The following is an 11,493-nucleotide window of genomic DNA, read 5'->3' on the forward strand; positions in this document are numbered from 1 at the left end:
TTCTTCACCTGTGTGCGCGTACGCGTGTGTGTGTGCGTGTGTGCGTGTGTGTGTGCGTGTGTGTGTGTGTGTGTGTGTGTGTGTGTGTGTTGGCCTACCTAGATGTGTCTTTAACATCTTATAACATAGGCAACCATAAGGTCAAAGTACAGGTCAACCAACTGCAGTATTAAAATGTCTTATTGTAACGTGTTGCCCCTTATGGTCACATTGTGTTAATGGAGTTGTTCTGCTCCTGTCAAGCCCTTTTCTATTGTAAACCGTTCTATATCAATACATTGTTATTACTTACATGTTATGTTGATGCATCAGGCGTAACACTGTCACAATATAATAGTGTGTGGGTTTAAACTATTGTACACTCGAGGATATCCTTATTTATTGCCATCATTATTGTTATTCCTATTATTAGTATAGTGGTTGGTGTTATTAGGCACATGGACGTGCAGATTGGCTTGGAGAGCTGTGCAGCACCACCTGGTGGACGTTTTCAGGAACCGCTCCACACCTTCCTCCGGCTTACCCGACGAGTTGCCAAGGCAACTGTATGCACGTGCTCACAAAAACAAGCGCTTGACCGCGACACTCGACGTCTGCGATGCCATCTTATTCACCCAAAATCCATCAGCGGGAGGATGGGAACGATGAGCGGAGCCAAAGCCGAGAAGGTGCCCGGTGGCGGGCGCAGCAAGCCCGGCGGAGGGGTTCTGAAGAGGCTCAAGTCCCAGAGGAAGACCTGCAGACACGAAGTGGACACATCACGCCGGAGGACGTGTTAGGACTGCGGGTGGGCGCGCAAGGTATGAGTCCCGGGTCCTTGTTGTCCCGGGTCCTTGTTGTCCCGCTTGTTGTCCCGCTTGTTGTCCCAGTTCCTTGTTGTCCCGGGCCCTTGTTGTCCCGGGCCCTTGTTGTCCCCGGCCCTTGTTGTCCCGGGCCCTTGTTGTCCCAGGTCCTTGTTGTCCCGGGTCCTTGTTGTCCCTGGCCCTTGTTGTCCCGGGCCCTTGTTGTCCCGGGCCCTTGTTGTCCCGGGTCCTTGTTGTCCCGGGTCCTTGTTGTTCCGGGTCCTTGTTGTCCCAGGTCCTTGTTGTCCCGGGTTCTTGTTGTCCCGGGTCCTTGTTGTCCCGCTTGTTGTCCCAGTTCCTTGTTGTCCCGGGCCCTTGTTGTCCCGGGCCCTTGTTGTCCCCGGCCCTTGTTGTCCCGGGCCCTTGTTGTCCCGGGCCCTTGTTGTCCCGGGCCCTTGTTGTTCCGGGTCCTTGTTGTCCCAGTTCCATGTTGTCCCGGGTCCTTGTTGTCCCGGGTTCGTGTTGTCCCGGGTCCTTGTTGTCCCGCTTGTTGTCCCATTTCCTTGTTGTCCCGGGTCCTTGTTGTCCCAGGCCCTTGTTGTCCCGCTTGTTGTCCCAGGTCCTTGTTGTCCCGGGTCCTTGTTGTCCCGGGTCCTTGTTGTCCCAGGCCCTTATGTCCCGCTTGTTGTCCCAGTTCCTTGTTGTCCCGGGTCCTTGTTGTCCCAGTTCCATGTTGTCCCAGGTCCTTGTTGTCCCGGGCCCTTGTTGTCCCGGGTCCTTGTTGTCCCAGGCCCTTATGTCCCGCTTGTTGTCCCAGGTCCTTGTTGTCCCGGGTCCTTGTTGTTCCGGGTCCTTGTTGTCCCAGGTCCTTGTTGTCCCGGGTCCTTGTGGTCCCGGGTCCTTGTTGTCCCAGGCCCTTATGTCCCGCTTGTTGTCCCAGTTCCTTGTTGTTCCGTGTCCTTGTTGTCCCAGTTCCATGTTGTCCCAGGTCCTTGTTGTCCCGGGCCCTTGTTGTCCCAGGCCCTTGTTGTTCCGCTTGTTGTCCCAGGTCCTTGTTGTCCCAGGTCCTTGTTGTCCCGGGTCCTTGTTGTCCCGGGTTCTTGTTGTCCCGGGTCCTTGTTGTTCCAATTGTTGTCCTGGGTCCTTGTTGTCCCGGGCCCTTGTTGTCCCGGGCCCTTGTTGTCCCGGGCCCTTGTTGTCCCAGTTCCATGTTGTCCCAGGCCCTTGTTGTCCCGGGCCCTTGTTGTCCCAGTTCCATGTTGTCCCAGGCCCTTGTTGTCCCAGTTCCATGTTGTCCCAGGCCCTTGTTGTCCCAGGTCCTTGTTGTCCCAGGTCCTTGTTGTCCCGGGCCCTTGTTGTCCCAGGTCCTTGTTGTCCCGGGCCCTTGTTGTCCCAGGCCCTTGTTGTTCCGCTTGTTGTCCCAGGTCCTTGTTGTCCCAGGTCCTTGTTGTCCCGGGTCCTTGTTGTCCCGGGTTCTTGTTGTCCCGGGTCCTTGTTGTTCCAATTGTTGTCCTGGGTCCTTGTTGTCCCGGGCCCTTGTTGTCCCGGGCCCTTGTTGTCCCGGGCCCTTGTTGTCCCAGTTCCATGTTGTCCCAGGCCCTTGTTGTCCCGGGCCCTTGTTGTCCCAGTTCCATGTTGTCCCAGGCCCTTGTTGTCCCAGTTCCATGTTGTCCCAGGCCCTTGTTGTCCCAGGTCCTTGTTGTCCCAGGTCCTTGTTGTCCCGGGCCCTTGTTGTCCCAGGTCCTTGTTGTCCCGGGCCCTTGTTGTCCCGGGCCCTTGTTGTCCCGCTTGTTGTCCCAGGTCCTTGTTGTCCCGGGCCCTTGTTGTCCCGCTTGTTGTCCCAGGTCCTTGTTGTCCCGGGCCCTTGTTGTCCCGCTTGTTGTCCCAGGTCCTTGTTGTCCCAGGCCCTTGTTGTCCCGCTTGTTGTCCCGGGTCCTTGTTGTCACAGGTCCTTGTTGTCCCGGGCCCTTGTTGTCCCGCTTGTTGTCCCAGGTCCTTGTTGTCCCGGGCCCTTGTTGTCCTGCTTGTTGTCCCAGGTCCTTGTTGTCCCGGGCCCTTGTTGTCCCGCTTGTTGTCCCAGGTCCTTGTTGTCCCGCTTGTTGTCCCGCTTGTTGTCCCAGGTCCTTGTTGTCCCGGGCCCTTGTTGTCCCGCTTGTTGTCCCAGGTCCTTGTTGTCCCGCTTGTTGTCCCAGGTCCTTGTTGTCCCGGGCACTTGTTGTCCCGCTTGTTGTCCCAGGTCCTTGTTGTCCCGCTTGTTGTCCCAGGTCCTTGTTGTCCCGGGCCCTTGTTGTCCCGCTTGTTGTCCCAGGTCCTTGTTGTCCCGGGCCCTTGTTGTCCCGGGCCCTTGTTGTCCCGCTTGTTGTCCCAGGTCCTTGTTGTCCCAGGCCCTTGTTGTCCCAGGTCCTTGTTGTCCCGCTTGTTGTCCCAGGTCCTTGTTGTCCCAGGTCCTTGTTGTCCCGCTTGTTGTCCCAGGTCCTTGTTGTCCCAGGTCCTTGTTGTCCCAGGTCCTTGTTGTCCCGGGTCCTTGTGATCTTCCAGAATGCATTTCATCTAATGCTCTCAATCTGCTCATCAAACTAGAGCCAATGATGTCCAGTTGAGCGGGACACTGGAGACTATATTACGTTATAACTGTTATGTAATTACATATTAGACTTCAAAAACAAGTGTTGGACCCCCCCCCCCCCCCAAATGACCTCACAGAGGACTATAGTGACATCAGTGGATCACACTAAATAATGACAACATGGGAGCCTCATGGATGTACATTTATATGAACGTGGATCAGAAAGTAACTGGAGGTTGAATTAATTAATGTGTTTCACCAAACATCATCTCTGAAGAAGGTGTGTACATAATTCGGTGTCTTCCTGTTGGCTTATTTTCCTGCATATCATCTTTGTCGTATCTTATTTTATGGCCAGGCTGCGTGTTTATCTGTGTGTCTGTGCACCGTGTTTTGCATGTTATCTTTGTGTATCAAAGCTTTAAGACACACGTGACCTGCAGCGTGTGTGTCTGTAAAACGGAGGACAATATTCATAACATCGATTTTGTGCGCTTTAAGATCAGGGACCTGGAGACCAGCACCGTCCTGTTTGACATCGCCAAACCCCACAGTGTGTGTTTCACTGTGTGTGTTTCACTGTGTGTGTTTCACAGTGTGTGTTTCACTGTGTGTGTTTCACAGTGTGTGTTTCACAGTGTGTGTTTCACTGTGTGTGTTTCATTGTGTTTCACTGTGTGTGTTTCCATCCATCCATCCATCCATTATCAGCTCTTATCCGGGGTCGGGTCGCGGTGGCAGCAGGTTCAGCAGGCCGACCCAGGCTTCCCTCTCACCCGCAGCACTTTCCAGCTCATTCTGGGGGATCCCGAGGCGTTCCAAGGCCAGCCGGGAGATATAATCCCTCCAGCGTGTCCTCGGTCTTCCCCGGGGCCTCCTACCAGTTGGATGTGCCCGGAAAACCTCTAATGGGAGGCGTCCAGGAGGCATCCTAACTAGATGCCCGAACCACCTTAGCTGACTCCTTTCGACACGAAGGAGCAGCGACTCGACTCCAAGCTCCCCCCTGATGTCCGAGCTCCTTACCCTATCTCTAAGGCTGAGCCCGGCCACCCTACGGAGGAAGCTCATTTCGGCTGCTTGTATCCAAGATCTCGTTCTTTCGGTCACGACCCAGAGTTCGTGACCATAGGTGAGGGTTGGAACATAGACCGACCAGTAAATGGAGAGCTTTGCCTTCCGGCTCAGCTCCCTCTTCACTAAGACGGACCGGTACAGCGCCTGTTTTACTGCTGCAGCCGCACCGATCCGCCTGTCGATGTCCCGCTCCACCTTACCCTCACTCGTGAACAAGACCCCGAGATACTTGAACTCCTTCGCTTGGGGTAGGCAGTTTGTCCCCACCTGGAGGGAGCAATCCGCCGGTTTCCGGCAGAGCACCATGGCCTCAGATTTGGAGGTGCTAACTCTCATCCCTGCCGCTTCGCACTCGGCTGCAAAACGCCCCAGTGAATGCTGGAGGTCACGGTCCGAGGAGGCAAACAGGACCACATCATCCGCAAACAGCAGAGAGGCGATCCCGAGACTCCCGAACCGGATCCTCTCCGCCCCCTGGCTGCGCCTAGATATCCTGTCCATGAAGGTCACGAACAGGACCGGTGATAAAGGGCAGCCCTGGCGGAGGCCAACACCCACCGGGAACGTGTCTGACTTACTACCGAGGAGACGAATACAGCTCCTACTGCAGGCGTACAGAGACCGGATGGCCCGTGACAACGGGTCCGGCACCCCATACTCCCGCAGCACCCCCCACAAAAACCCCCGAGGGACCCGGTCGAAAGCCTTCTCCAGGTCTACAAAGCACATGTAAACTGGTTGGGCAAACTCCCAGGACCCCTCCAGTAATCTTGCGAGGGTAAAGAGCTGGTCCACTGTTCCACGACCGGGACGGAATCCGCACTGTTCGTCCTGAATCTGAGGTTCGACAAGCGGTCGGAGCCTCCTCTCCAGCACCCTGGCATAAGCTTTTCCCGGGAGGCTGAGCAGTGTGATACTACGATAGTTCGAGCACACTCTCCGGTCCCCCTTCTTGAAGATGGGAACCACCACCCCGGTCTGCCAGTCCATGGGCACTGTTCCCGACCCCCATGCGACACTGAAAAGGCGTGTCAACCAAGACAGCCCAACAATGTCCAGCGCTTTCAGCATCTCAGGGCGGATCTCATCCACCCCTGGCGCCTTGCCACCAAGGAGCTTTTTGACTACCTTAGCGACCTCTGCCAGGGATATGGGTGAATCCACCCCAAAGTCTTCCGGCACTGCCCCCTCTCCGGGGGACATGTTGGCCGGGTTTAGGAGTTCCTCAAAGTGCTCTTTCCACCGCCCGACGATGTCCCCAGTCCGGGTCAGCAGTTCCCCCCCCCCCTGCTGAGAACAGCCTGGGGTAGACCCTGCTTTCCCTTCCTGAGCCGTCGGATGGTTTGCCAGAACTTCCTTGAGGCCAACCGAAAGTCCTTCTCCATGGCCTCCCCGAACTCCTCCCATGCCCGAGTTTTAGCCTCCGCGACCATCGTCGCTGCAGCCCTTTTGGCCCGCCGGTACCCGTCAGCTGCTTCAGGAGACCCCTGGGCCAGCCAGGCCCGAAAGGCCTCCTTCTTCAGTTTGACGGCTACCCTCACCCCCGGTGTCCACCACCGGGTTCTAGGGTTGCCGCCATGACAGGCACCGATGACCTTTCGGCCACAGCCCCGAGCAGCCGCGTCCACAATAGAGGCTTTGAACAAGGTCCACTCGGATTTCATGTGTGTGTTTCACTGTGTGTATTTCACTGTGTGTGTTTCACTGTGTGTGTTTCATTGTGTTTCACTGTGTGTGTTTCACTGTGTGTGTTTCCCTGTGTGTGTTTCACAGTGTGTGTTTCATTGTGTTTCACTGTGTGTGTTTCACTGTGTGTGTTTCAATGTGTGTTTCACTGTGTGTGTTTCACAGTGTGTGTTTCACTGTGTGTGTTTCACTGTGTGTGTTTCATTGTGTTTCACTGTGTGTGTTTCACTGTGTGTATTTCCCTGTGTGTGTTTCACAGTGTGTGTTTCATTGTGTTTCACTGTGTGTGTTTCACTGTGTGTGTTTCACTGTGTGTGCTTCACTGTGTGTTTCACTGTGTGTGTTTCATTGTGTTTCACTGAGTGTTTCACTGTGTGTGTTTCACTGTGTGTGTTTCACTGTGTGTTTCATTGTATGTGTTTCACTGTGTGTGTTTCACTGTGTGTGTTTCATTGTGTTTCACTGTGTGTGTTTCATTGTGTGTGCTTCACTGTGTGTGTTTCACTGAGTGTTCCACTGTGTGTGTTTCACTGTGTGTGTTTCATTGTGTTTCACTGTGTGTGTTTCACTGTGTGTATTTCACTGTGTGTGTTTCACTGTGTGTGTTTCACAGTGTGTGTTTCACAGTGTGTGTTTCACTGTGTGTGTTTCATTGTGTTTCACTGTGTGTGTTTCACTGTGTGTATTTCACTGTGTGTGTTTCACTGTGTGTGTTTCATTGTGTTTCACTGTGTGTGTTTCACTGTGTGTGTTTCACTGTGTGTGTTTCACAGTGTGTGTTTCATTGTGTTTCACTGTGTGTCTTTCACTGTGTGTGTTTCATTGTGTTTCACTGTGTGTCTTTCACTGTGTGTGTTTCACTGAGTGTTTCACTGTGTGTGTTTCACTGTGTGTGTTTCACTGTGTGTGCTTCACTGTGTGTGTTTCACTGAGTGTTTCACTGTGTGTGTTTCACTGTGTGTGTTTCACTGTGTGTTTCACTGTGTGTGTTTCACTGTGTGTGTTTCACTGTGTGTGTTTCACTGTGTGTTTCACTATTTGTGTTTCACTGTGTGTATTTCACTGTGTGTTTCACTGTATGTGTTTCAGTGTGTGTTTCACTGTGTGTGTTTCACTGAGTGTTTCACTGTGTGTGTTTCACTGTGTGTGTTTCACTGTGTGTTTCACTGTGTGTGTTTCACTGTGTGTGTTTCACTGTGTGTATTTCACTGTGTGTGTTTCACTGTGTGTGTTTCATTGTGTTTCACTGTGTGTGTTTCACTGTGTGTGTTTCACTGTGTGTGTTTCACAGTGTGTGTTTCACAGTGTGTGTTTCATTGTGTTTCACTGTGTGTGTTTCACTGTGTGTGTTTCACTGAGTGTTTCACTGTGTGTGTTTCACTGTGTGTGTTTCACTGTGTGTGCTTCACTGTGTGTGTTTCACTGAGTGTTTCACTGTGTGTGTTTCACTGTGTGTGTTTCACTGTGTGTTTCACTGTGTGTGTTTCACTGTGTGTGTTTCACTGTGTGTGTTTCACTGTGTGTTTCACTGTGTGTGTTTCACTGTGTGTGTTTCACTGTGTGTGTTTCACTGTGTGTTTCACTGTATGTGTTTCAGTGTGTGTTTCACTGTGTGTTTCACTGTGTGTGTTTCACTGTGTGTTTCACTGTTTGTGTTTCACTGTGTGTATTTCACTGTGTGTTTCACTGTATGTGTTTCAGTGTGTGTTTCACTGTGTGTTTCACTGTGTGTGTTTCACTGTGTGTTTTACTGTGTATTTCACTGTGTGTATTTCACTGTGTGTTTCACTGTGTGTTTTACTGTGTGTTTCACTGTGTGTATTTCACTGTGTGTGTTTCACTGTGTGTATTTCACTGTGTGTATTTCACTGTGTGTGTTTCACTGTGTGTGTTTCACTGTGTGTTTCACTGTGTGTATTTCACTGTGTGTATTTCATTGTGTGTTTCACTGTGTATTTCACTGTGTGTGTTTCACTGTGTGTGTTTCACTGTGTGTTTCACTGTGTGTATTTCACTGTGTGTATTTCATTGTGTGTTTCACTGTGTATTTCACTGTGTGTGTTTCACTGTGTGTATTTCACTGTGTGTATTTCACTGTGTGTTTCACTGTATGTATTTCACTGTGTGTGTTTCACTGTGTGTGTTTCACTGTGTGTATTTCACTGTGTGTATTTCATTGTGTGTTTCACTGTGTATTTCACTGTGTGTGTTTCACTGTGTGTGTTTCACTGTGTGTATTTCACTGTGTGTATTTCACTGTGTGTTTCACTGTGTGTTTCACTGTATGTATTTCACTGTGTGTGTTTCACTGTGTGTATTTCACTGTGTGTTTCACTGTATGTATTTCACTGTGTGTGTTTCACTGTGTGTTTTACTGTGTATTTCACTGGCACTGCTGGTTGCTGAGCACTCAGAACACACCCCTAATGACCCCGGGCTCAGACACGCCCCCACGGCTCTTCTGACCACCAGTAGCCCTCAGCGTGAATTCTTATGTTGTGGCCTCAGAGGACGAGGAGGAGAACCGAGAGGCGGACGCCATCGCCGGCCGGTTCGTGCGCTACCAGTTCAGCCCGGCCTTCCTGAGATTGAGGACCGTGGGAGCCACGTGAGTGAGTCACTCATCATCGACACACACCTCAGAAACACACACACACACACCTTCACCAACACTGGAGACAATTGCCCTCTAGAGCTGGTGGACACCCATTTGAAAGTGCTGCAGTTTGACTTTAATAACCTCATAATTACAGCAGCACAGACCTGTTGTTGGAACATCCCATAGTCTCCCTTCTCTCTCTGTTGTTCACTCAGGCTGGAATTCACCGTTGGGAACCGGCCTTTAAACCACTTCCGCATGATCGAGAGGCACTACCTCCGCCATCACCTGCTGAAGAGCTTTGACTTTGACTTGGCTTCTGTATCCCAAACAGCTGGAACAGCTGTGAGCACATCTACGAGTTCCCTCAGCTGGCCGAGAGCCTGGGTGAGTTCACACGAGCATATTGTCACCTCATCCACATGTTGAATATCTAGGAGAAGACATCAGTTTGTTTTATGTATTCTGTGATCCACGAGATCAGCCTTTGTTTCTAAAGGTATTTCCATGAAGCCGATCCCTTTAACAAAAGCTTATTAACCATTGAGCTCATTGTTGCTGCTAAAGCTGGAGGGTATGGACCCATATTGGCACCAACATCTTCAATCTCTTCCGCTTACCATGCAACAATTTTTTTCAACCTAATGCACAGTATTTATGCTTTATGTTGGATCATTTTATTCAAAATAAGGTATTTTCATTTATGCTTTAACATCTGTTATGATATGATTCTGAGTTTCCTATTAATGAGAAGGTCGTCCATCTTAATACTATGTGTACGTTGAAAGAGCTGCTGGGCACTTGAATCCTATTTACACTACAGCCGGCCTTAAAAATGCATTTGAAGCCACTCTGAGACTTCAGAAATCGGATCCATCAAATCAAGTTGGTATCTGTTCCCTGTGGTCCATCTCAGTGTGATGGCAGGCTGGAGTTCCAGCATCAAAACACTAGACCACCAAGTAGCATACAAACGCACAGAAGGAACTTCATCCTAAAATATCGGCCTCCGGAGGAAGCCCTCTTCATGTGGCCAGCTGAGACCCTTGAAGCTTCACATGAACTCCCTCAGCACGGGGCTGTGGCTGTGTCCTCTGGTTCTGTCCTCCATGTTTTACAATGTCCTTCCTCTGGGAGGGGGCGGGTCGCAGGGGCCAAACAATCTTTCAACATACATTATGTGACCGTTAGTATCTGAAACTGTCCTTTTATGCTTTCACATATAAAAGCTCAAAAAATACACGTACGTGACAACACATATTTATTGATATGTCATTTTCCTCATTAACTGGTTTTGTGACTTATTGTGGTGTTATTGTTATTGCGGCGGGACTTTGGAATTAGAATCCAATCGGTTGTGATTGCTTGGATATTGAAGGAACCCCCCTCATGCTAACCACTGACCCATAGTCACGTTGTGTGTCTTTCAGTCCGTCAGATGGTGGAGTGTCCCCCTCATGCACGTGTTATTACAAATTACATATCATTTAGCTGATGCTTTTATCCAAAGCGACTTACAATCATGTTACATTAATACACTGGAGCAATTCAGGGTTAAGTGTCTTGCTCAATGACACCTCGACTAGGGCGGTGGATTGAACAGCCAACCCCCTGATTGAAAGACGGACCTGCTAACCACTGACCCATAGTCACGTTGTGTGTCTTTCAGTCCGTCAGATGGTGGAGTGTCCCCCTCATGCACGTGTTGTGTGTCTTTCAGTCCGTGTCCGTATGAGACCCGGTCAGACAGCTTCTATTTCGTGGAGAACAGACTGATCATGCACAACAAGGCAGACTACGCTTATAACGGTGGACAGTGAAAAAACACACGCCTGTGCACGCAGACACATGCATATTATACACACACATGCATGCACGTGGCTCCACATGCACGTTGTTCGGTCGCTCGTACGTGCACGAGCAGCTCCAGACACGGTGGAATCACCTTGTGTACTTGTGAAGATGAATGGACGTTTTCAGGGACTGTTTCTGATCTTCTAGGAGGTCACGATCAGCCTCTGCTCCGGCAGACGGACAGGAAGTCTCTGTTGAAGAAAGGTTCATGTGTCTGTTTCTAATTATGGTCTGTTTGAAACCAGAAGAGGACTGGTCACTCCAGAGGTCATGTGACGCCTCGAACAGACCAAATGGTCATTAGATAAATGGTTAGGTCTCAATTTAAAAAGTGTCCTCCAACAACCCCCTCAACACGCGCACACACACACACGCACACACATGCACACACACACACACACACACGCACACACACACACACACACACACACACACACACACACAATCCCCAAGTGACACACACAGTGTTTACGCAGTATTTGTCAGAAGCAGCTGTTCTCAGAGCTACCGCCTCCACAATCCACTCCAGACAATATCAGAGGAGAAAGAGAGAAAGCATCCACAAAAACACTCCTGTCAAACACACATGGTCACTCCTGCAACTCCCTTCCTCCCACACACACACACACACACACACACACGCATCAACAATAGTACTGTATACCATTGCTTCTCTGATTGACAGCGACCTGGATCAGGTGACAGTTAACTGCAACCAAACAACAGACAATGTCCCCACATTATTAACAAAAGTAGAACATCTTCATAAGCTCTGATATCACGATGCATGTGATGGTATTAACAAAAAGAAAAAAGGGGAAATATTTGTGAGAAGTTGAATATTGAATACCAGATATACTGTGGAAAAGAATACAAAAGAAGTGTACCTGGTCGGGCATAGTTAGAGTCACATCACATATTCTTTACAG

General features: G+C 50.3%; 1 protein-coding gene across 1 annotated transcript; it reads left to right on the forward strand.

The window, feature by feature from the left end:
- The first annotated feature begins 3,528 nt into the window (after positions 1–3,528).
- On the forward strand, positions 3,529–10,544 carry LOC117730356 (protein unc-119 homolog B-like). Its single transcript, XM_034532032.1, is given in 8 exon segments — positions 3,529–3,545; positions 3,792–3,903; positions 5,688–5,699; positions 8,622–8,719; positions 8,926–9,020; positions 9,023–9,097; positions 10,141–10,156; positions 10,431–10,544. Coding segments are annotated over 8 exon segments (525 nt in total). The 3' UTR covers positions 10,531–10,544.
- Positions 10,545–11,493: the final 949 nt, after the last annotated feature.

Source organism: Cyclopterus lumpus, chromosome 5 (genome assembly GCF_009769545.1).
Source record: "Cyclopterus lumpus isolate fCycLum1 chromosome 5, fCycLum1.pri, whole genome shotgun sequence".
Lineage (NCBI taxonomy): Eukaryota > Metazoa > Chordata > Actinopteri > Perciformes > Cyclopteridae > Cyclopterus > Cyclopterus lumpus.